Raw genomic sequence first — 27,500 nt, forward strand, 5'->3', positions numbered from 1 at the left:
TCTCTTTACAAAAGGAGTATATCCTACCTGGCTGGCATGATAATGGACCACAGGAAAAGCGTCCTCCATTAGCTATTTCAGTGCATAGATGACATGTATTTCCCCCCCCCCTGTCTCTGTTTCCAGACAGGTGCATGATAATGGACCACAGGAAAAGCGTCCTCCATTAGCTATTTCAGTGCATAGATGACATGTATTCCCCCCCCCCTGTCTCTGTTTCCAGAACAGAGACAGGGGGAACAGTACAATATTGGGAACAGTACAATATTTCTGTAATCCAACCAGTTGAAAGTGTCCGTTGGTACGTAAAGAATATGATGTCAGATCAGTTGTTTTCCGGGGCATTATTACTGATGACAGGACGGCTATATCTTGGAAAGTCCACACATTCAGATTCACATGGAATTGTTGTGCAATTTAAATGTTTAAATATTAAACTATTTGTGAAAATAATAAATATAATTTTAGCTTTTAAATGAGAGAATTGTATTCATAAGTGAACGATGTCTACTCAGTGGCCCCGCCCAAGTGAACAGACATTGGTTGAGAACCATGAAAAAAGCTCTCCCCCACTACAATGTCCCTTTGACGAAAGTCTACCTGGAGTTCCCGACAACGTGAGGACTGGTGTCCATATGTTTAAAAGGGCTAATTTTGACGTTAAGGTGACGATCATCACGCTGGAAGGAGGAATGTCGATTACACCAGCCAGAACACAGCACGAGCTGAGTATGGCAACTTGGTATAAACTTTTGAACTTTCATTCACTAAAGAAGGGATATCTAGACACCGAGTTATCAGCAGCAGCTGTAAACGTACGTGGCTTAGGAAAGGATGGACAATCTCTTCAGAAATACAGAGTACTACAACGTATCCGTTCTACCACACGACAACAGACCACAACCTATCTGCATTTACGATAGCATAGCTTCATAAGGTCTGATAGAGACCCAATATTTTTTCCCTAGTCTTCCTACTCTTTCATTCAAACCCAACCCTCTTTCTTTGTGTAACCAGCCGTCATATCGGTTTCGTCCACTAGGGACGTTTTCTTTTACGACATAATTAGTCATCAATGTATGATCCAAGCTGTGTATATGTAATCATGTGTGATTATTTAGGAAATAGTAAATAAATAATGAAAGCAAATGTTGTATTGCTGATTCAACTTGTTAGCCAGGGTTCGTGAAGATAACCAAGAATTACGGGGAATTACGGGGATACAATTACGGGGATACAGTGCCTTCGGAAAGTAAAAAAAACATTGAAAGTCAATATATATAAAACATATTTAAAAAACTAAAAAGAGTTCTTGTGTCGTCTCCTTCAGACATGAGCTCGTCGTCAGAGCAGATGTTGAGCACGTTAACCAGCACCTCTGTCACTTTCTCGCCTATAAAGGGCAGAGACCAGGTGAAGACGTCCATGAAGTTGGGCAGTTACGGAGATACAGTGCCTTCGGAAAGTATTCAGAACCCCTTCAGAACCCTTTCAGAACCCTTTCAGAACCTCTTCAGAACCCTTTCAGAACTCTTTCAGAACCCCTTCAGGACCCCTTCAGAACCCTTTCAGAACCCCTTCAGAACCCTTTCAGAACCCTTTCAGAACTCTTTCGGAACCCCCTCAGAACCCTTTCAGAACCCCTTCAGAACTCTTTCAGAACTCTTTCAGAACCCCTTCAGAACCCTTTCAGAACCCTTTCAAAACCCTTTCAGAACCCTTTCAGAACTCTTTCAGAACCCTTTCAGGACCCTTTCAGAACTCTTTCAGAACCCTTTCAGAACTCTTTCAGAACCCCTCCAGAACTCTTTCAGAACCCCTTCAGAACTCTTTCAGAACTCTTTCAGAACTCTTTCAGAAACCTTTCAGAACCCTTTCAGAACCATTTCCCTTTTTCCGCATTTTGTTCCTTTACAGCCTTATTCTAAAATTGATATAATTTATTGTTTTGGTCATCAATCTACCCTCAATACACTACAATGACAAAATGAAAACATGTTTTTCTCTATTTTTTTTTTTTGTTGCAAATGTATTGCAACAGACCCTTTGCTATGAGACTCGAAATTGAGCTCAAACATCTCTGGAGAGACCTGCAAATAGCTGAGCAGCGACGTTCCACGTCCAACCTGAAAGAGCTTGAGAGGATCTGCAGAGAAGAATGGGAGAAACTCCCCACATATACACTATCGTTCCAAAGTTTGGGGTCCTTGTTGTTGAAAGAAAATCACATTTTTTGTCCATTCAAATAACATCAAATTGATCAGAAATACAGTGTAGACATTGTTAATGTTGTCAAGGACTATTGTAGCTGCAAAGGGCAGTATTTTTTTATGGAATATCTACATAGGCGTACAGTGGCCCATGACTCCTGTGAAGGCAGAACACAGAACCTTCATTTCTCAGAACAAGAATAGACTGACGAGTTTGAGAAGAAATGTATTTGTTTCTGAGCCTGTAATCGAACCCACAAATGCTAATTCTCCAGATACTCAACTAGTCTAAATAAGGCCGGTTTTATTGCTTCTTTAAATCAGGACAACAGTTTTCAGCTGTGCTAACATAATTGCAAAAGGGCTTTCTAGTGATCAATTAGCCTTTTAAAATGATAAACTTGGATTAGCTAACACAACGTGCCATTGGAACATAGGAGTGATAGTTGCTGATAATGGGCTTCTGGACGCCTATGTAGATATTCCATACGAAATCAGCCGTTTCCAGCTACAATAAGTCATTTACAACATTAACAAACTACACTGTATTTATGATCCATTTTATGTTATTTTAATGGAACAAGGTCATTTTTAAGTGACCCCAAACATTTGAACGGTAGTGTAGGTGTGCCAAGCTTGTACCGTTTATACCCAAGAAGACTCGAGGCTGTAATCGCTGCCAAAGGTGCTTCAACAAAGTAAGTACTGAGTAAAATGGTCTGACTACCTATGTAAATGTAATATTTCAGTTTTTAATACGTTTGCAAAAATGTCTAAAAAGCTGTTTTTGCTTTGTCATTATGGAATATTGTGTGTATATTAAATACATTTTAGAATTCAGGCTGTAACGTAACAAAATGTGGAAAAAGTCAAAGGGTCTGAATACTTTCCGAAGCACTGTCTACTCCCCCCCCCCCCACCTCTCGGGAGGAAGGAGATCCAACCAGCAGCAGATAGAGCGCCAAGCCCCATCCCCTCCCCTCTTCCCCTACATTTCCATCCCAGGAGGGCCATCCAAACCTGGCTCCGTCTTCTTGATTACCCAGGGGCCACAGCTCCAGATGTTGGATAGGAGGCATGGGGAAGGATGGGGATGACGGTTAACAGGCTCAGGAGGTACAGCAGAGTTTCGACAAAAGCCTGATTAAAAGTTTTAAACGACCTCGGATGAGAAGCAGGGGAACAGAGGGATCGGTTGGGAGTTTAAGGTCGTTCTGTAGACAGTTATATATGACGCCATCTACTGGATAGACGTTGTATTGTCTTTGTTCCTCAGTAGCTGTGTTGGTAGAGCATGGCACTTGTAATGCCAGGAAAGTTATTTCGATTCCCAGGACAGCCCGTACGCTACCGAAAGTGTGCACACATGACTAAGTAGCTTTGGACAAAAAGTGTCTGTTGAAGGGCATATTTTTGATACCTGAAGGTTTCTCAACCATGCTGCCTTGTCACAACAATGACATTGTTATAAAACGGCTTTGGGGAGAAAGATGGGTCCAACCTTCTAGGACCTCTCTCTCTCCAACAGATTATTTAAGGACCCGACAAAGAGTACATTCGATGGACTGGATAATGATTGAACCGATAGACAATTTGATTTATAGATCATATTGATTCTCAGTTTGACAGACTGATTGACTGACAGACTTGACATCATGTGATCGATTACGATGGTTTCACTGACTACACATTTGATGAACTGCCAGCTGGAGTTGCTGACTGATTGATTGACTAGCTGACTGGAGGTCAGTGTCGCGTAGGTCCACTCACCGTCTCTGCCTCTCCTGTCCAGGGTGGCCTTGGCCGGACCGGCGGAGCAGTAGAGGAAGCCGTCCATGAAGGACGGAGCATCAGACGGAGAACTGGTCTCTGAGGACGACTCCAGCTTGGGGAAATCTACACAGAGACACAGAGAGAGACAGTGAGCCTATACAGTGGGGAGAACAAGTATTTGATACACTGCCGATTTTGCAGGTTTTCCTACTTACAAAGCATGTAGAGGTCTGTAATTTTTATCATAGGTACACTTCAATTGTGAGAGACGGAATCTAAAACAAAAATCCAGAAAATCACATTGTATGATTTTTAAGTAATTTATTTGCATTTTATTGCGTGACATAAGTATTTGATACATCAGAAAAACAGAACTTAATATTTGGTACAGAAACCTTTGTTTTCAATTACAGAGATCATACGTTTCCTGTAGTTCTTGACCATGTTTGCACACACTGCAGCAGGGATTTTGGCCCACTCCTCCATACAGACCTTCTCCATATCCTTCAGGTTTCGGGGCTGTCGCTGGGCAATACGGACTTTCAGCTCCCTCCAAAGATGTTCTATTGGGTTCCGGTCTGGAGACTGGCTAGGCCACTCCAGGACCTTGAGATGCTTCTTTCGGAGCCACTCCTTAGTTGCCCCGGCTGTGTGTTTCAGGTCATTGTCATGCTGGAAGACCCAGCCACGACCCATCTTCAATGCTCTTACAGAGGGAAGGAGGTTGTTGGCCAAGATCTCACTATACATGGCTCCATCCATCCTCCCCTCAATACGGTGCAGTCGTCCTGTCCCCTTTGCAGAAAAGCATCCCCTAAGAATGATGTTTCCACCTCCATGCTTCACGGTTGGGATGGTGTTCTTGGGGTTGTACTCATCCTTCTTCTTCCTCCAAACACGGCGAGTGGAGTTTAGACCAAAAAGCTCTATTTTTGTCTCATCAGTCCACATGACCTTCTCCCATTCCTCCTCTGGATCATCCGGATGGTCATTGGCAAACTTCAGATGGGCCTGGACATGCGCTGTCTTGAGCAGGGGGACCTTGCGTGCGCTGCATGATTTTAATCCATGACGGCGTAGTGTGTTACTAATGGTTTTCTTTGAGACTGTGGTCCCAGCTCTCTTCAGGCCATTGACCAGGTCCTGCCGTGTAGTTCGGGGCTGGTCCTCATCTTCCTCATGATCATTGAAGCCCCAGACCGAGGATGATTGACCGTCATCTTGACCTTCTTCCATTTTCTAATAATTGCGCCAACAGTTGTTGCCTTCCCAGCCTTGTGCAGGTCTACAATTTTATCCCTGATGTCCTTACACAGCTCTCTGGTCTTGGCCATTGTGGAGAGGTTGGAGTGTGTTTGATTGAGTGTGTGGACAGTTGTATTTTATACAGGTAACGAGTACAAACAGGTGCAGTTAATACAGGTAATGAGTGGAGAACAGGAGGGCCTCTTAAAGAAAAACTAACAGGTCTCTGAGAGCCGGAATTCTTACTGGTTGGTAGGTGATCAATACTTGTCTGTGTGAAGACAATCCCACTAAACCAGCAGCAACTGTTCCATCCCACTAAACCAGCAGTAACTGTTCCATCCCACTAAACCAGTAGTAACGGTTCCATCCCACTAAACCAGCAGTAACTGTTCCATCCCACTAAACCAGCAGTAACTGTTCCATCCCACTAAACCAGCAGTAACTGTTCCATCCCACTAAACCAGCAGTAACGGTTCCATCCCACTAAACCAGCAGTAAAGGTTCCATCCCACTAAACCAGTAGTAACTGTTCCATCCCACTAAACCAGTAGCAACGGTTCCATCCCACTAAACCAGCAGTAACGGTTCCATCCCACTAAACCAGCAGTAACGGTTCCATCCCACTAAACCAGCAGTAACTGTTCCATCCCACTAAACCAGCAGTAACTGTTCCATCCCACTAAACCAGCAGTAACTGTTCCATCCCACTAAACCAGCAGTAACGGTTCCATCCCACTAAACCAGCAGTAACTGTTCCATCCCACTAAACCAGCAGTAACTGTTCCATCCCACTAAACCAGCAGTAACTGTTCCATCCCACTAAACCAGCAGTAACGGTTCCATCCCACTGAACCAGCAGTAACTGTTCCATCCCACTAAACCAGCAGTAACTGTTCCATCCCACTAAACCAGCAGTAACTGTTCCATCCCACTAAACCAGTAGTAACTGTTCCATCCCACTAAACCAGCAGTAACAGTTCCATCCCACTGAACCAGCAGTAACTATTCCATCCCACTAAACCAGCAGTAACGGTTCCTTCCCACTAAACCAGCAGTAACTGTTCCATCCCACTAAACCAGCAGTAACTGTTCCATCCCACTAAACCAGCAGTAACTGTTCCATCCCACTAAACCAGCAGTAACGGTTCCATCACACTAAACCAGCAGTAACTGTTCCATCCCACTAAACCAGCAGTAACGGTTCCATCCCACTAAACCAGCAGTAACGGTTCCATCCCACTGATCCAGCAGTAACTGTTCCTTCCCACTAAACCAGCAGTAACTGTTCCATCCCACTAAACCAGCAGTAGTGCAGTAAGGTCGGTTTAGAGAATGAAAGAAGGACTACTGGTAAAGATGATCAAATAATTTTCCTATCGTTGATTCATTGGATTAAATGTAACTTTATTTCAATGCTTCTGCTTATTTTTGTATTTTTCTAGGCGGCTTGCTGTTCCTGTAAAGCACCTTGGGATGTTTTTGAGTCCCTCCTCAGGAGCTTATTGATAACACTAATCCCAGCTGTGCCTCTTTACTCAAATATCTACTGTTTTATTTATATATTTATTTATTGCCGCACTCATTCATCTATTTATTTATTGCTGTTGCTCAGGCGGTTAATCCCAAGGTTATTCGCACAAGGTGTTTCGAAAGTTTTGAGGCACAGTGAAAAACTCTTGAGTCTCTTGATAAATGAAAGAAATCCTCAGTGCTGCCTCTTCCTCCAGCACGACACACATTTAAAAAAAAAATCTTCTTCTCTCTCGTTTCCTTCTTTCTCCTTTCTTTTTCTCACTCTCTTTTACTCTCTCTGTCTCTCACTCCCTCTTGCTTCTTTTAAGAGCTCCCCACGTTCAACCTTATCATTTTCAAATTCAATTAGCTCCAATGCTTGGGTAATTTTTTTAGCAGGAGCCCTAGTTATACCTCAAGAGATTTTATCACCTACCCGAGCACGCTCATCAAACAAGGTAAAAATACTTCAATTGAAATCCTTTTAATTGAAGGACCTAACCTCCCCTCCTCCCTCCATCCCCCTCTCATGCCCTTTCCAGCTTCACATCTCTCTAAAATGAAAGGACCCTGCAACTGCTATGAGAGTCAAAGTCCGATGTGGAGATTCCCGAAATTGTGATTATTTGTGGTCTTGTTAAGATCCTGATTCTCCATTGGCTACTCACTGATGTGAATCTCACACAGGCATTTTAGAATTGGAGCTTCCAATTATGTTCAAAGTCGACTCAGAGGGGACCAATACCCATCGACCTTTGGCAGGTAAACAACAGGACTACAAAACAAGTGAAGTCGTTAGCTACTGTAACATATTCTGTGTTTACTGAATCTGAAAGCATCAGTTCTAATAGGTGTTGCTGCTTAGCGAGAGACCCTGTGTTACAGTGTGGCCCTTTAAACAGTCCCTTTGGGCCCCTTATATAACAATGTAAAATGTTGGCTCTGTAGCTCTGTCCTCTGTGTTTTTTTGGTAGTCACAGCCTATTTCTCGGCTGTGCTGATTGGCTAACTCCCCAGTGAGGGAGGAGACATGACAGAGTTTCCAATTAGCTATTGGAGCCGGGACGGTCCTCACGCAAACGGTCCTGTAACGATCCAAAACCACAACAGTCTGTCTGTGACCCTTCGGAACAGGACACGTGACAACATCCGTGCGCACACACACACAAGGATACACACACATACACACCAGGATACACACACACTAGGACACAAACACACACTAGGATATATACACACACACACAAACACAAACACACACATACACACACACAAACACACTAGGATACACACACATACACACTAGGACACAAACACACACACACTAGGACACACACTAGAACACACACACACTAGGACACACACACACACACACACCCACATTAGGACACACACACACCCACACTAGGACACACACACACCCACACTAGGACACAGACACACACACACACACACACACACACCCAAACTAGGACACAGACACACACACACACACACACCTACACTAGGACACACACACCCACACTAGGACACACAAACACGCCCACCCACACAAGGACACACACACACCCACACGAGGACACAGACACACACACACACACACACACACACACACACACACACACCCACACTAGGACACAGACACACACACACACACACACACACCCACACTAGGACACAGACACACACACACACACTAGGACACACAAACACACCCACCCACACTAGGACACACACACACCCACACTAGGACACAGACACACACACCCACTTACATAGCTAGCTAGCTCTTCCTGGGAACAGCTCCCGGTGTCCCCATCATGACCCCTAATGAGCTGAGGGGGTTAGCAAGGCTGCAGACGGTAGTGTGTGTGCGTAAGTGCACGCTTGCCTGTGTTTGTGTGTGTGTGAAAGTGTGTCGAAAATAACAATAAACCCCCCAGCATCTGTCACTAATAACACTGTACTGGAGCGGAGAGATGAAAATAGTTTGTATTTTGTATTACCCGGAGAAAGAAGGAGGATTGTTTAAAAGTGGCTGGAGATATGAGGCGCCGGGGACGGATGTGTCATCCATAGAACATTCTTCAGAGAGACTTGATGATCATCAAGGTGCTTTTTGGAAAACTGGAGTCATCTGTTTGGACCAGATGGGTCCCATTATGTCTGGGGAAAACCATTCCACAGTAAGATCCTGGTGGTGGTATAGTAGCATGATGGTGGTACCGTAGCATGGTGGTGGTGGTACAGTAGCATGGTGGTGGTATAGTAGCATGGTGGTGGTGGTACTGTAGCATGGTGGTGGTGGTACAGTAGCATGGTGGTGGTGGTACAGTAGCATGGTGGTGGTGGTACAGTAGCATGGTGGTGGTGGTATAGTAGCATGGTGGTGGTGGTACAGTAGCATGGTGGTGGTGGTACAGTAGCATGGTGGTGGTGGTATAGTAGCATGGTGGTGGTGGTACAGTAGCATGGTGGTGGTGGTACAGTAGCATGGTGGTGGTGGTACAGTAGCATGGTGGTGGTGGTACAGTAGCATGGTGGTGGTACAGTAGCATGGTGGTACAGTAGCATGGTGGTGGTGGTACTGTAGCATGGTGGTGGTGGTACAGTAGCATGGTGGTGGTGGTACAGTAGCATGGTGGTGGTATTACAGTAGTATGGTGGTGGTGGTACAGTAGCATGGTGGTGGTGGTACAGTAGCATGGTGGTGGTGGTATAGTATCATGGTGGTGGTGGTACAGTAGCATGGTGGTGGTATAGTAGCATGGTGGTACAGTAGCATGGTGGTGGTGGTACTGTAGCATGGTGGTGGTGGTACAGTAGCATGGTGGTGGTGGTACAGTAGCATGGTGGTGGCGGTACAGTAGCATGGCGGTGGTACAGTAGCATGGTGGTACAGTAGCATGGTGGTGGTGGTACTGTAGCATGGTGGTGGTATAGTAGCATGGTGGTACAGTAGCATGGTGGTGGTGGAACTGTAGCATGGTGGTGGTGGTACAGTAGCATGGTGGTGGCGGTACAGTAGCATGGCGGTGGTACAGTAGCATGGTGGTACAGTAGCATGGTGGTGGTGGTACTGTAGCATGGTGGTGGTGGTACAGTAGCATGGTGGTGGTATTACAGTAGCATGGTGGTGGTGGTACAGTAGCATGGTGGTGGTACAGTATCATGGTGGTGGTGGTACAGTAGCATGGTGGTGGTGCAGTAGCATGGTGGTGGTGGTGGTATAGCAGCATTGTGGTGGTGGTACAGTAGCATGGTGGTGGTGGTACAGTAGGATGGTGGTGCTGGTACAGTAGCATGGTGGTGGTGGTACAGTAGCATGGTGGTGGTGGTACAGTAGCATGGTGGTGGTACAGTAGCATGGTGGTGGTGGTACAGTAGCATGGTGGTGGTACAGTAGCATGGTGGTGGTGGTACAGTAGCATGGTGGTGGTGGTACAGAGTAGCATGGTGGTGGTGGTATAGTAGCATGGTGATAGTGGTAGTAGCATGGTGATGGTGGTAGTAGCATGGTGGTGGTGGTACAGTAGCATGGTGGTGGTGGTACTGTAGCAAGGTGGTGGTGGTACAGTAGCATGGTGGTGGTGGTACAGTAGCATGGTGGTGGTATTACAGTAGTATGGTGGTGGTACAGTAGCATGGTGGTGGTGGTATAGTATCATGGTGGTGGTGGTACAGTAGCATGGTGGTGGTATAGTAGCATGGTGGTACAGTAGCATGGTGGTGGTGGTACTGTAGCATGGTGGTGGTGGTACAGTAGCATGGTGGTGGTGGTACAGTAGCATGGTGGTGGTGGTACAGTAGCATGGCGGTGGTACAGTAGCATGGTGGTACAGTAGCATGGTGGTGGTGGTACTGTAGCATGGTGGTGGTGGTACAGTAGCATGGTGGTGGTATTACAGTAGCATGGTGGTGGTACAGTAGCATGGTGGTGGTGGTATAGTATCATGGTGGTGGTGGTACAGTAGCATGGTGGTGGTGCAGTAGCATGGTGGTGGTGGTGGTATAGCAGCATTGTGGTGGTGGTACAGTAGCATGGTGGTGGTGGTACAGTAGCATGGTGGTGGTGGTACAGTAGCATGGTGGTGGTGGTATAGTAGCATGGTGATGGTGGTAGTAGCATGGTGATGGTGGTAGTAGCATGGTGGTGGTGGTACAGTAGCATGGTGGTGGTATAGTAGCATGGTGGTGGTGGTACAGTAGCATGGTGGTGGTATTACAGTAGTATGGTGGTGGTACAGTAGCATGGTGGTGGTGGTATAGTATCATGGTGGTGGTATAGTAGCATGGTGGTACAGTAGCATGGTGGTGGTGGTACTGTAGCATGGTGGTGGTGGTACAGTAGCATGTTGGTGGTGGTACAGTAGCATGGTGGTGGTGGTACAGTAGCATGGCGGTGGTACAGTAGCATGGTGGTACAGTAGCATGGTGGTGGTGGTACTGTAGCATGGTGGTGGTGGTACAGTAGCATGGTGGTGGTATTACAGTAGCATGGTGGTGGTACAGTAGCATGGTGGTGGTGGTATAGTATCATGGTGGTGGTGGTACAGTAGCATTGTGGTGGTGCAGTAGCATGGTGGTGGTGGTGGTATAGCAGCATTGTGGTGGTGGTACAGTAGCATGGTGGTGGTGGTACAGTAGGATGGTGGTGCTGGTACAGTAGCATGGTGGTGGTGGTACAGTAGCATGGTGGTGGTGGTACAGTAGCATGGTGGTGGTACAGTAGCATGGTGGTGGTGGTACAGTAGCATGGTGGTGGTGGTATAGTAGCATGGTGATGGTGGTAGTAGCATGGTGATGGTGGTAGTAGCATGGTGGTGGTATAGTAGCATGGTGGTGGTATAGTAGCATGGTGGTGGTGGTACAGTAGCATGGTGGTGGTGGTACCGTAGCATGGTGGTGGTGGTACAGTAGCATGGTGGTGGTGGTACAGTAGAATGGTGGTGGTACAGTAGCATGGTGGTGGTGGTACAGTAGCATGGTGGTGGTGGTATAGTATCATGGTGGTGGTGGTACAGTAGCATGGTGGTGGTATAGTAGCATGGTGGTGGTGGTACAGTAGCATGGTGGTGGTGGTATAGTAGCATGGTGGTGGTGGTACAGTAGCATGGTGGTGGTATAGTAGCATGGTGGTGGTGGTACAGTAGCATGGTGGTGGTGGTACAGTAGCATGGTGGTGGTGGTACAGTAGCATGGTGGTGGTACAGTAGCATGGTGGTGGTGGTATAGTAGCATGGTGGTGGTGGTACAGTAGCATGGTGGTGGTGGTACAGTAGCATGGTGGTGGTACTGTAGCATGGTGGTGGTGGTATAGTAGCATGGTGGTGGTGGTACAGTAGCATGGTGGTGGTACAGTAGCATGGTGGTGGTGGTACCGTAGGATGGTGGTGGTACAGTAGCATGGTGGTGGTGGTACCGTAGCATGGTGGTGGTGGTACAGTAGCATGGTGGTGGTGGTACAGTAGCATGGTGGTGGTGGTACAGTAGCATGGTGGTGGTGGTATGGTGGTGGTGGTACAGTAGCATGGTGGTGGTACAGTAGCATGGTGGTACAATAGCATGGTGGTGGTGGTACTGTAGCATGGTGGTGGTGGTATAGTAGCATGGTGATGGTGGTAGTAGCATGGTGATGGTGGTAGTAGCATGGTGGTGGTGGTACAGTAGCATGGTGGTGGTATAGTAGCATGGTGGTGGTATAGTAGCATGGTGGTGGTGGTACAGTAGCATGGTGGTGGTGGTACAGTAGAATGGTGGTGGTGGTACAGTAGCATGGTGGTGGTACAGTAGCATGGTGGTGGTGGTATGGTGGTGGTGGTACAGTAGCATGGTGGTGGTACAGTAGCATGGTGGTACAATAGCATGGTGGTGGTGGTACTGTAGCATGGTGGTGGTGGTCCTTCTGTAGCTCAGTTGGTAGAGCATGGCGCTTGTAACGCCAGGGTAGTGGGTTCGATCCCCGGGACCACCCATACGTAGAATGTATGCACACATGACTGTAAGTCGCTTTGGATAAAAGCGTCTGCTAAATGGCATATATTATTATATTACAGTAGCATGGTGGTGGTACAGTAGCATGGTGGTATTACAGTAGCATGGTGGTGGTACAGTAGCATGGTGGTGGTGGTATAGTATCATGGTGGTGGTGGTACAGTAGCATGGTGGTGGTATAGTAGCATGGTGGTACAGTAGCATGGTGGTGGTACAGTAGCATGGTGGTACAGTAGCATGGTGGTGGTGGTATAGTAGCATGGTGGTGGTGGTACAGTAGCATGGTGGTGGTGGTACAGTAGCATGGTGGTGGTGGTATAGTAGCATGGTGGTGGTACAGTAGCATGGTGGTGGTACAGTAGCATGGTGGTGGTGGTATAGTATCATGGTGGTGGTACAGTAGCATGGTGGTGGTACAGTAGCATGGTGGTGGTACAGTATCATGGTGGTGGTGGTACAGTAGCATGGTGGTGGTACAGTAGCATGGTGGTGGTGGTACAGTAGCATGGTGGTGGTACAGTAGCATGGTGGTGGTGGTACAGTATCATGGTGGTGGTGGTACAGTAGCATGGTAAATAACTACAAGTTCAACCTGGAATCTTACAAAACCTTACTTGATAATAAAGCCAATAGCTGAACTTCACATTTCTTAGAGAAATCAAATCAAATCAAATGGTATATAACCTTACAGTGAAACTTACAAGCCATTGACCCAACAATGCAGTTAAGAAAAAATAAAATTAAAATAAAAAACAATAAGAAATAAAAGTAACAAAGAATGAAAGAGCAGCAGTAAAATGACAATAGAGAGGTTATATACAGGTTATATACAGGTACATACCTGTGAATTCTCCCCCTGCTTCCCACACAGTCACCTTATGCCAAACTCTCTATTTACCTCCAAAGGAGGAACCTCTAAAAATGATCTCCCAGTTTTGAGACAACAGTCATTGTTGGTTAACTAGACAATAAAGGATGGTTGACATTATCGATCCGGCCCTATCAACCGACTCAGGGGGCCAGTGCCAAGCCTAACGAGGCCAGCGCTCAGCACAGAGGAACACAGGGGGGTTTTCTTAACGTCGGCGTTACGTTGGGGGAACGTCGGAGAGGAAGCTCTAAATGAGCCCCCCAGAAGGGATGAGAAGAGGAGATGCTCCGTGAGAAATTTACTCTGCACAACACACAGTGTGTCACAGTTACAACAACAATATCTGATTGGACAACTGAGTTGGTATGTGCGCACGCACACACACGTACACACACTTATCTTCGTCACACACACCTTTGATGACAGTGAAGAAATTGTATGTTTCTGTGTGTATGTATGTGTGTCTGTCTGTTTTCGCCTGTGCACGAGGGCGTGTGCACACCTCCAAGTAATGGGCATCACCATGGCGACCAGGTGACCCAAAAAGGCAGTTAGTTGGCCTTAACAGCCTCGGAGCAGGAGAGTGTGCATAGACACAGTGCATATATTATGCAAATCAAGGTCCCTGGGGAAGTATGTCCTTCCTTTCGACAGAGCGGTGCTCTCGCTCCTCGACTTCATTCACTCTTATCACTGCGCCCCGCAAGGAACCATCCGAGCACAACATGTGCGTCACGGGGGAATCAAAACAGCGAAACACATCTGTGACATGCATCCTACTACAGAAAGATAAGGGAATTGCCCTTATATCGGTCGATGTAGGCATTTCTGGGGAGGAAACGGCGGAGAGAGCAGACGACAGAGAGGTATTTTATTCTTCTCTATCTCCTTTCATAAAGCCGCCTCCCTTTGTTCGCTCCTGCCTTCACTCTCCACTCATGAGAATGAGGGGAGAAATATAACGTCTCTCACTGAGCTTTTATGACTGGGAAGGCTGGCATGAGTGAGAGTTTCAAACATGATTGGATTGTAAAGTAAAAAATACAACAGCCTGATTGTGGAGGGAGGGAGGGAGGGAGGGAGGGAGGGAGGGAGGGAGGGAGGGAGGGAGGGAGGGAGGGAGGGAGGGAGGGAGGGAGGGAGGGAGGGAGGGAGGGAGGGAGGGAGGGAGGGAGGGAGGGAAGGAAGGAAGGTAGGTGCTGCACTGGGCTTGTCTGTGCTCTCATAAAACACCCAAAATCTAGCCACTACTTTCAACGACCTTTTCACAGATGTATATGTGAGAGACAGGACTGGCATGCCGGAATAGCGTATCAATGAGCTGTTATTTCCACTGTTGAAAAGGTCTGTGGCAGTACAAAGGGTGTCCAATGTGCTTTGTATGATGACTTAAGACGCCCCTTTTTCTGAATCAGAGGCTGACAGACGTGCTGCACATGCCCACACACACACACAGGGATTAGCAACACACGATGGCATGGTAACACACACAGACACAGCTATCTACCTGAGAGCTTGTTGTGGTGTAGGAACTCCATTTGTAGCCTCTGCCCTGCCCTCTGGGCCAGAAGGTAGGGTGTGGAGTAGGTTGGATCTCCTGTAGCACACATCACATCAGCTCCACTGAACACCAATGACATGGTCTCTAACACATCAGGTAGAACCACAGCAGCACACAGTGCCTACAGAGAGAGAGAGAGAGAGAGAGGGAGAGAGGGAGAGAGGGAGAGAGGGAGAGAGAGAGAGAGAGAGAGAGAGAGAGAGAGAGGGAGAGGGAGAGGGCGAGGGAGAGTAAATTAGCAGACGCTCTTCTCCAGAGCGATTTACAGGAGAAATTAGGGTTAAGTGCCTTGCTAAAGGGCACATCGACAGATGTTTCACCTAAATAGCCAAGCAACAATATTCACAAATACAATCCCCCAACACAGGAGAAGAGATTTGGCGATAAATGAACCTTTATTGAGTATATGAGTGTCACACTTGGATAGAAAAGCATTTGCTATTTGAAATGGGCTGTGAAATCCCATGAATACATTTTAAAGGCTGTTGAGAGAACCACTTTTGGGACAAGGGGAAAAATGGTATCCAGCCAATTAAAATGGGATCTCTCTCTCTCCCCCTCTCTCTCGCCCTCTCTCTCACCCTCACTCTCACCCTCACCCCCCCCCCCCTCTCTCTCTCTCCCTCTCTTGTTCATAAACATAATAGTGTACCCCCCTAAACCAGAGAGGAGAGGCAGAGGTGTGGAATGGTGAGAGTGTAATTCTGCCCAATACAGAGCCGACGTGTTTTATCGATCCGCCAGAAACAAGGAAGGACTGGAAGTGAGGCCCAGCACAGAGCCGGCGCGTTTAATCAATCCGCCAGAAACAAGGAAGGTTTGAAAGTGAGGCTAAGCACGCCATGTATACATACACACACAGGCATACACGTATGCTCACAAACAACCTGCAACCCACACATTTTCACACAAGCACACATTATCCACACACATAATGTGGGCCTAAACACGCAGGTACTTAATGTGGGCCTAAAAGCAAAGGAACAAGACACAGGCTATAAAACATTAACCAGACAAACACTAAGGGCAGTGTTCTGTCAGTCACATCATAGGAGAGAGATTTCATGTAGTTCAGTAGTTGTCCCCCCAATGATTGAAATTGGTGAGGTAGTGCTGAGTGATTAACAAAAATGTCCGTTATTTTGGTTTTTCAAACAAATTGACCGATGCTGTTCAATTATTTGAATTCCATTTTGTTATTTTTTTATATCGTTTTTTCCTGTGAGCTCAATGTGCACGTTGCACAGTTTCTCTAGAGATAAATCAGATCCAGCCTAAACTGTGAAATGTAGTAGGGAGTTGTAGTTTCTCTAGAGATAAATCAGATCCAGCCTAAATTGTGAAATGTAGTAGGGAGTTGTAGTTTCTCTAGAGATAAATCAGATCCAGCTTAAACTGTGAAATGTAGTAGGGAGTTGTAGTTTCTCTAGAGAAATATCAGATCCAGCCTAAACTGTGAAATGTAGTAGGGAGTTGTAGTTTCTCTAGAGAAATATCAGATCCAGCCTAAATTGTGAAATGTAGTAGGGAGTTGTAGTTTCCAACAGGCCAATGTTCTATATAGCTTAGTGCAAGAAAACACGATGCACGATCGTGAGGGGATATAGAGAGCAGCTGTTGTTTTGCCAGGTATCTCTACCAAGATCTAAGTGATTGATAGTTGGTATTCAGCAGTCATAGTAGTATGTCTTATTTACTTAGAATAACTACTAAAATAGTGATTTTGCGAGACAGCAGCACTATAGAAATGAGATGACTTGGAATGAAATAATAAAGTCATCAAATAAAACAAAACACTGAAATATTTTACTAAAGTGAAATTAATGTGAATAATGGTTAATAAGTGATCAGCAGTAATCTACAGCCACTATCATGGGACTTTTATAAATTATTTTATTCTGTGATGTTACAGAATTCAACCCAAATAATTCATATTCAATTTCATGTATAAAAAATAAAATAAAAATAAAAATGGAAATGGGAATCAAAAACCGCAATTATTTTTTAGATATTCGAACTAAAACTGAACCGACCTCAAAAATCAATAATCAATAAATCAATAATCGCTCAGCTGTCACAATTGTAATCATACTCAGACCAAAGTGCAGGGTGGAATCGTTTCGACATATTTTATTGATAGTCAAACACACAAAAAAACAATAAAGAATAAACGGTGCGTAAAGCTCAAGCAGTACTCACAGGCAGAAACAAGATCCCACAAAACACAGTGGTGAAATGGATGCCTAAATATGATCCCCAATCAGAGACGAAAAACAATTGCCTCTGATTGGGAACCATACCAGGCCAACATAGAATTCTACACACTAGATCACCCACCCTAGTCACACCCCGACCTAACCAAAATAGAGAATAACAGGCTCTCTATGGTCAGGGCGTGACATTAGCACTACGAGGAGGACATACAGGAGGACATACAGGAGGATATACAGTCACACGCAATATCTGACAGCACCGGACAGAGTTTGACAAAACTTGGGTGAAATGATGTGTCTTGCCAGAGAGATCTGGAATTTACAAAATAACACTGATTGATCGAAAGCAGAAACTATAGTAACGTACTGAAATGTATTAGTCACATGGAATATCTCAACTGGCCCAAGGAGGGCGTGGCATCATTCCTGACATGTTTACTGTTGCCTTTAATATTCTGTATCATCCCATTCCCATACCACTGTATCATCCCATTCCTATACCACTGTATCATCCCATTCCTATACCACTGTATCATCCCATTCCTATTCCACTGTATCATCCCATTCCTATACCACTGTATCATCCCATTCCTATTCCACTGTATCATCCCATTCCACTGTATCATCCCATTCCACTGTATCATTCCATTCCTATACCACTGTATCATTCCATTCCTATACCACTCTATCATCGCATTCATATACCACTCTATCATCCCATTCCTATACCACTCTATCATCCCATTCCTATACCACTCTATCATCCCATTCCTATTCCACTGTATCATTCCATTCCTATACCACTGTATCATTCCATTCCTATACCACTCTATCATCGCATTCCTATACCACTCTATCATCCCATTCCTATACCACTCTATCATCCCATTCCTATACCACTCTATCATCCCATTCCTATTCCACTGTATCATTCCATTCCTATACCACTCTATCATCCCATTCCTATACCACTCTATCATCCCATTCCTATACCACTGTATCATCCCATTCCCATACCACTGTATCATCCCCTTCCTATACCACTGTATCATCCCATTCCTATACCACTGTATCATCCCATTCCTATACCACTGTATCATCCCATTCCCATACCACTGTATCATCCCCTTCCTATACCACTGTATCATCCCATTCCTATACCACTGTATCATCCCATTCTTATACCACTGTATCATCCCATTCCTATTCCACTGTATCATCCCATTCCTATTCCACTGTATCATCCCATTCCACTGTATCATCCCATTCCTATACCACTGTATCATCCCATTCCTATACCACTGTATCATCATATTCAACTGTATCATCCCATTCTTATACCACTGTATCATCCCATTCCTATACCACTGTGTCATCCCATTCCCATACCACTGTATCATCCCTTTCCTATACCACTATATCATCCCATTCCTAGACCACTGTATCATTCCATTCCTATACCACTGTATCATCCCATTCCACTGTATCATCCCATTCCTATACCACTGTATCATCCCATTCCTATTCCACTGTATCATCCCATTCCACTGTATCATCCCCATCCTATACCACTGTATCATCCCATTCCTATACCACTGTATCATCATATTCAACTTTATCTTCCCATTCATATACCACTGTATCATCCCATTCCCATACCACAGTATCATCCCCTTCCTATACCACTGTATCATCCCATTTCTATACCACTGTATCATCCCATTTCTATACCACTGTATCATCCCATTCCCATACCACTGTATCATCCCATTCCCATACCACAGTATCATCCCCTTCCTATACCACTGTATCATCCCATTTCTATACCACTGTATCATCCCATTTCTATACCACTGTATCATCCCATTCCCATACCACTGTATCAGCCCATTCATATACCACTGTATCATCCCATTCCCATACCACTGTATCATCCCATTCCCATACCACTCTATCATCCCATTCCTATACGACTCTATCATCCCATTCCATTGTATCATCCCATTCCTATACCACTCTATCATCCCATTCATATACCACTGTTTCATCTCATTCATATACCACTGTATCATCCCATTCTACTGTGTCATCCCATTCCCATACCACTGTATCATCCCATTCTACTCTATCATCCCATTCCACTGTATCGTCCCATTCCTATACCACTCTATCATCCCATTCCCAGACCACTGTATCATCCCATTCCCATACCACTGTATCATCCCATTCCACTGTATCATCCCATTCCACTGTATCATCCCATTCCTATACCACTCTATCATCCCATTCCTATACCACTATATCATCCCATTCCTATACCACTCTATCATCCCACTCCTATACCACTATATCATCCCATTCCCATACCACTGTATCATCCCATTCCACTGTATCATCCCATTCCCATACCACTGTATCATCCCATTCCTATACGACTCTATCATCCCATTCATATACCACTGTTTCATCTCATTCATATACCACTGTATCATCCCATTCCACTGTATCATCCCATTCCACTGTATCATCCCATTCCTATACCACTCTATCATCCCATTCCTATACCACTCTATCATCCCATTCCTATACCACTCTATCATCCCATTCCTATACCACTCTATCATCCCATTCCTATACCACTATATCATCCCATTCCCATACCACTGTATCATCCCATTCCACTGTATCATCCCTTTCCACTGTATCATCCCATTCCACTGTATCATCCCATTCATATACCACTATATCATCCCATTCCACTGTATCATCCCAATCCTATACCACTGTACCATTACATTCCCATTCCCATTCCACTGTATCATCCTACTCAACTATATCATCCCATTCATATACCACTGTATCATCCCCTTCCTATACCACTGTATCATCCCCTTCCTATACCACTGTATCATCCCATTCCTATACCACTGTATCATCCCATTCCTATACCACTGTATCATCCCATTCCATTGTATCATCCCCTTCCAATACCACTGTATCATCCCCTTCCTATACCACTGTATCATCCCCTCCTATACCACTGTATCATCCCCTTCCTATACCACTGTATCATCCCCTTCCGATACCACTGTATCATCCCCTTCCAATACCACTGTATCATCCCCTTCCTATACCACTGTATCATCCCATTCTACTGTATCATCCCATTCCACTGTATCATCCCATTCCTATACCACTGTTTCATCCCATTCCCATACCACTATATCATCCCATACCACTGTATCATCCCATTCCACTGTATCATCCCATTCCACTGTATCATTCCATTCCTATACCACTCTATCATCCCATCCCTATACCACTCTATCATCCCATTCCTATACCACTCTATCATCCCATTCCCATACCACTGTATCATCCCATTCCCATACCACTGTATCATCCCATTCCCATACCACTGTATCATCCCATTCCACTGTATCATCCCATTCTACTGTATCATCCCATTCCTATACCACTGTATCATTCCATTCCTATACCACTGTATCATCCCATTCCTATACCACTGTATCATCCCATTCATATACCACTGTATCATCCCATTCTACTGTGTCATCCCATTCCCATACCACTGTATCATCCCATTCCCATACCACTGTATCATCCCATTCTACTGTATCATCCCATTCCTATACCACTGTATCATTCCCTTCCACTGTATAATTCCATTCCTATACAACAATGTCATCCCAGTCCTATACCACTGTATCATCCCATTCCCATACCACCTTATCATCCCATTCTACTGTATCATCCCATTCCTATACCACTGTATCATCCCATTCCACTGTATCATCGCATTCCTATACCACTCTATCATCCCATTCCTATACCACTCTATCATCCCATTCCTATACCACTATATCATCCCATTCCCATACAACTCTATCATCCCATTCCTATACCAATCTATCATCCCATTCCTATACCACTGTATCATCCCATTTCTATACCACTGTATCATCCCAATCCTATACCACTGTATCATCCCATTCCACTGTATCATCCCATTCTACTGTATCATCCCATTCCACTGTATCATCCCATTCATATACCACTGCATCATTCCATTACCATACCACTGTATCATTCCCTTCCACTGTATAATTCCATTCCTATACAACAATGTCATCCCAGTCCTATACCACTGTATCATTCCATTCCTATACCAATGTATCATCCCATTCTAATGCATAATCCCATTCTACTGTATCATTCCATACCACTGTGTCATCCCATTCTACTGTATCATCCCATTCCACTGGATCATCCCATTCCACTGTATCATTCCTTTCCACTGTATCATCCCATTCCACTGTATCATCCCATTCATATACCACTATATCATCCCATTCCACTGTATCATCCTATTCAACTGTATCATCCCATTCATATACCACTGTATCATCCCCTTCCTATACCACTGTATCATCCCATTCCACTGTATCATCCCCTTCCTATACCACTGTATCATCCCATTCCTATACCACTGTATCATCCCATTCCATTGTATCATCCCCTTCCAATACCACTGTATCATCCCCTTCCTATACCACTGTATCATCCCATTCCATTGTATCATCCCCTTCCAATACCACTGTATCATCCCCTTCCTATACCACTGTATCATCCATTTCCTATACCACTGTATCATCCCCTCCTATACCATTGTATCATCCCCTTCCTATACCACTGTATCATCCCCTTCCTATACCACTGTATCATCCCATTCCTCTGTATCATCACATTCCTATACCATTGTATCATCCCATTCCACTGTATCATCCCATTCCTATACCACTGTATCATCCCATTCCTATACCACTGTATCATCCCATTCCTATACCACTGTATCATCCCATTCCATTGTATCATCCCATTCCTATACCACTGTATCATCCCATTCCTATACCATTCCATTGTATCATCCCATTCCTATACCACTGTATCATCCCATTCCTATACCACTGTATCATCCCATTCCTATTCCACTGTATCATCCCATTCCACTGTATCATCCCATTCCTATACCACTGTATCATCCCATTCCTATACCACTGTATCATCCCATTCCTATTCCACTGTATCATCCCATTCCTATACCACTGTATCATCCCATTCCACTGTATCATCCCATTCCACTGTATCATCCCATTCCTATACCACTGTATCATCCCATTCCTATACCACTGTATCATCCCATTCCTATACCACTGTATCATCCCATTCCACTGTATCATCCCATTCCTATACCACTGTATCATCCCATTCCACTGTATCATCCCATTCCACTGTATCATCCCATTCCTATACCACTGTATCATCCCATTCCTATACCACTGTATCATCCCATTCCACTGTATCATCCCATTCCACTGTATCATCCCATTCCACTGTATCATCCCATTCCTATTCCACTGTATCATCCCATTCCACTGTATCATCCCATTCCCATACCACTGTATCATCCCATTCCAATGTATCATCCCATTCCCATACCACTGTATCATCCCATTCCAATGTATCATCCCATTCCCATACCACTGTATCATCCCATTCCCATACCACTGTATCATCCCATTCCAATGTATCATCCCATTCCTATACCACTCTATCATCCCATCCCTATACCACTCTATCATCCCATTCCCATACCACTGTATCATCCCATTCCCATACCACTGTATCATCCCATTCCCATACCACTGTATCATCCCATTCCACTGTATCATCCCATTCCACTGTATCATCCCATTCCACTGTATCATCCCATTCCTATACCACTGTATCATCCCATTCCTATACCACTGTATCATCCCATTCCACTGTATCATCCCATTCCTATTCCACTGTATCATCCCATTCCACTGTATCATCCCATTCCCATACCACTGTATCATCCCATTCCAATGTATCATCCCATTCCTATTCCACTGTATCATCCCATTCCCATACCACTGTATCATCCCATTCCACTGTATCATCCCATTCCCATACCACTGTATCATCCCATTCCAATGTATCATCCCATTCCTATACCACTGTATCATCCCATTCCAATGTATCATCCCATTCCAATGTATCATCCCATTCCTATTCCACTGTATCATCCCATTCCTATACCACTGTATCATCCCATTCCACTGTATCATCCCATTCCACTGTATCATCCCATTCCTATACCACTGTATCATCCCATTCCTATAACAATGGCTAGACCCTTTCTGTAATTACTACAAACAGTGGATGTGGCTGCATCAGTTCTGTATTTTACCTTCAGTGCAATTACTACAACCACTGGATGGTCCACACGTGTGTGTGTGTGTGTGTGTGTGTGTGTGTGTGTGTGTGTGTGTGTGTGTGTGTGTGTGTGTGTGTGTGTGTGTGTGTGTGTGTGTGTGTGTGTGTGTGTGTGTGTGTGTGTGTGTGTGTGTGTGTGTGTGTGTAAGGGTCTAAGCGAGTCCTTTGACAGCTCCATCTCTAGGTTACGGGGTCTACAGAGACCTTGTGGAGATCACTGTAATATGAGACACTAACGGCGGACATTGGAACATGAAAAAAGGAGAGAAGAGGAGAGAAAGAGAGAGAGAGACAGAGACAGAGAGAGAAATAGAGACGTAGCGAAAATACAGACACACACAACCCACGATGGCAAGTCATGTTCAGTGTATGATTGTTCTCTGAAAGACGGGTCCCTATCACAGCTGTGTTGAGCCCTTTTAAATAGGGAGGATGAGAGACAGAGAGACAGAGAGACAGAGAGAGAGAAACGGAGAGAAATGGAGAGAGATGGAGAGACCCCACAGAGCTCCAGGACAGCAACAAAATTAGACCCAAACAAATCATGAGAAAACAAAAAGATAATTACTTGACACATTGGAAAGAATTAACAAAAAAACAGAGCAAACTAGAATGCTATTTGGCCCTAAACAGAAAGTACACAGAGGCAGAATACTTGCTCACTGTGACTGACCCAACATTAAGGAAAGCTTTGACTATGTACAGACTCAGTGAGCAAAGCCTTGCTATTGAGAAAGGCCGGCATAGGCAGACCTGGCTCTCTGGCCACAAAATGAGGTGGAAACGAAGCTGCACTTCCTAACCTCTTGTCCAATGTATGACCATATTAGAGACACATATTTCCCTCCGATTACACAGATCCACAAAGAATTTTAAAAACAAACCCGATTTTGATAAATTCACATACGTTATCTACTGGGTGAAATACCACAGTGTGACATCACAGCAGCAAGATTTCTGACCTGTTGCCACGTGAAAAGGTCAACCAGTGAAGACACTATTGTAAAGACAACCTATATTTATGTTTATATATTTTTGAACTTGTACCTTTTCCCTTTTGCAAATCGTTACAAGACTGTTTTATATAAATAATATTATTTTGGAACTTCTGTGAGTATAATTTTACTGTTCATTTTTATTGTTTATTTCACGTTTGTATATTATATTTTTCACTTGCTGTTTCACTTGCAATGTTAACATATGTTTCCCATGCTAATAAAGCCCCATGAATTTAATTGGATTGGAGTGACATAGAGAGAGAGAGAGAGAGAGAGAGAGAGAGAGAGAGAGAGAGAGAGAGAGAGAGAGAGAGAGAGAGAGAGAGAGAGAGAGAGAGAGAGAGAGAGAGAGAGAGAGAGAGAGAGAGAGAGAGAGAGAGAGAGAGAGAGAGAGAGACAGAGACAGAGACAGAGACAGAGAGAGAGAGAGACAGAGAGACAGAGAGACAGAGAGACAGAGACAGAGACAGAGACAGAGACAGAGACAGAGACAGAGACAGAGACAGAGACAGAGACAGAGACAGAGACAGACAGAGACAGACAGACAGACGGAGAGACAGACGGAGAGACGGAGAGACAGACGGAGAGACGGACGGAGAGACGGACGGAGACGGAGAGACGGAGAGACGGAGAGACGGAGAGACGGAGAGACGGAGAGACGGAGAGACGGAGAGAGAGAGAGAGTGAGACGGAGAAAGAGAGAGACGGAGAAAGAGAGAGTGAGATGGAGAAAGAGAGAGAGTGAGATGGAGAAAGAGAGAGAGTGAGATGGAGAAAGAGAGAGAGTGAGATGGAGAAAGAGAGAGAGTGAGATGGAGAAAGAGAGAGAGTGAGATGGAGAAAGAGAGAGAGTGAGATGGAGAAAGAGAGAGAGAGAGACGGAGAGAGAGTGAGATGGAGAAAGAGAGAGATGGAGAAAGACAGAGAGAGACAGGGACATATGGAGAGAGAAAGAGAGAGATGGAGAAAGACAGAGAGAGACAGGGACATATGGAGAGAGAAAGAGAGAGATGGAGAAAGACAGATAGAGATGGAGAAAGAGTATGGTTCTCCTCTCCCTCACACCTTCTCTCCTACCACCCTCTTCTACCACTCTTTGAACAACACATTCAAAGTTTTTTAAAGCACCAAGGCTAACACACTTTTGCACGCAAACACACACACACACACACACACACACACACACACACACACACACACACACACACACACACACACACACACACACACACACACACACACACACACACACACACACACACACACACACACACAGGGTAAAGCCGACCGAGAACCAACTGAAGCACTTCTGTTGTGGTTCCTAATCCACTTTTCCATTTAATGAGAATCTCTCGTTCTCTCCCGCTACCTCTCATTCCCTCGATCCTTCTCTTTTTCGCAAAACAATAAGCGAAGAATGATCTGTGTAAACGCTGACGCAGGTGTAAACTCAGCCTTTTAGAGGCTCAGTGCTGGGGAGTTGGTGATGGTGGGGCCAAAATAACTCACGTTCCACAGCGTAACATACACATTATAAACTAACTATGGAGAGAGGGGTTATAACTAAACCATGTTATAATACATAGAGACTAACTATGGAGAGAGGGGTTATAACTAAACCATGTTATAATACATAGAGACTAACTATGGAGAGAGGGGTTATAACTAAACCATGTTATAATACATAGAGACTAACTATGGAGAGAGGGGTTATAACTAAACCATGTTATAATACATAGAGACTAACTATGGAGAGAGGGGTTATAACTAAACCATGTTATAATACATAGAGACTAACTATGGAGAGAGGGGTTATAACTAAACCATGTTATAATACATAGAGACTAACTATGGAGAGAGGGGTTATAACTAAACCATGTTATAATACATAGAGACTAACTATGGAGAGAGGGGTTATAACTAAACCATGTTATAATACATAGAGACTAACTATGGAGAGAGGGGTTATAACTAAACCATGTTATAATACATAGAGACTAACTATGGAGAGAGGGGTTATAACTAAACCATGTTATAATACATAGAGACTAACTATGGAGAGAGGGGTTATAACTAAACCATGTTATAATACATAGAGACGGCACACGGTTTACATCTTGGTGTCAGGTACGGGAACACTGAAGAGGCTTCTGCGCGTTTGGGAAAAATTACTAAACTAGAAACATGAATCCAGTTTCACCCAGTTTCTATCTATTCAGACAGGCCAGGTCCCACATGATTATACTAGTTCATTGTCTACCTGATTGAGCTGCTCCTGGTCGTGAAGGCTTCCCAAGACCCTCCGGTACTTCCTCTCTCTGTACTTCCTGCGGTGGAAAGTGGCTCGTTGCTCAGGCGACGCCCCCATGTGAAGCTCTTCCTCCAGGGGCAGGCTGGCCGCCCAGAAGCTGTTGGCGTTCTCATTTCCCACCTCCAGAAAGAGCTGCGATGTCAGAGGGCAGAGGTCTAATGAACTATTATAACGGTGAAGCATCAACTGTACTCTCCGTAACCGTCAGTGAACAATCATGTAACATTTGATTAACATTAAAACTTTATTTCAAAACTAAAAGTGTTATAATAATAATCTACTGTAGTCACTGAACGTCTGTAATGTAGAAGCATAATCCCAAATCCTATTACTGTAGCCAAACTAAAGGCACGTGGTAAAATAGCCCATTCTTTCCTGAAACGCCTTCTCCAGACTCCACAACTTCCACAGGAAGAACCTCAATACATCAAACATCTCCGCACCTCCACCAGCTCGTTGCTCCAGATACTGCTGTCTAACTTCAACAC

The 27,500-nt window shown here is 44.7% G+C and overlaps 1 protein-coding gene across 2 annotated transcripts in view; it reads right to left on the minus strand.

Moving 5' to 3' along the window:
• The window catches only part of arap2 (ArfGAP with RhoGAP domain, ankyrin repeat and PH domain 2), a 253,179-nt gene that overhangs the window by 104,083 nt on the left and 121,596 nt on the right, over positions 1-27,500 (minus strand). For both annotated transcript variants that reach the window (XR_006834916.1, XM_046328114.1), the window contains exons 13-15: positions 26,962-27,144; positions 15,116-15,290; positions 3,981-4,106 (exon numbers count right to left, since the gene is read on the minus strand). Coding sequence is in view for 1 of the 2 variants with exons in the window: in XM_046328114.1 (XP_046184070.1) it covers positions 3,981-4,106; positions 15,116-15,290; positions 26,962-27,144 (484 nt within the window). In the remaining variant the exon portion in view is untranslated. The remainder of the gene's footprint in view (positions 1-3,980; positions 4,107-15,115; positions 15,291-26,961; positions 27,145-27,500) is intronic.

Source organism: Oncorhynchus gorbuscha, linkage group LG25 (genome assembly GCF_021184085.1).
Source record: "Oncorhynchus gorbuscha isolate QuinsamMale2020 ecotype Even-year linkage group LG25, OgorEven_v1.0, whole genome shotgun sequence".
Taxonomy (NCBI): domain Eukaryota; kingdom Metazoa; phylum Chordata; class Actinopteri; order Salmoniformes; family Salmonidae; genus Oncorhynchus; species Oncorhynchus gorbuscha.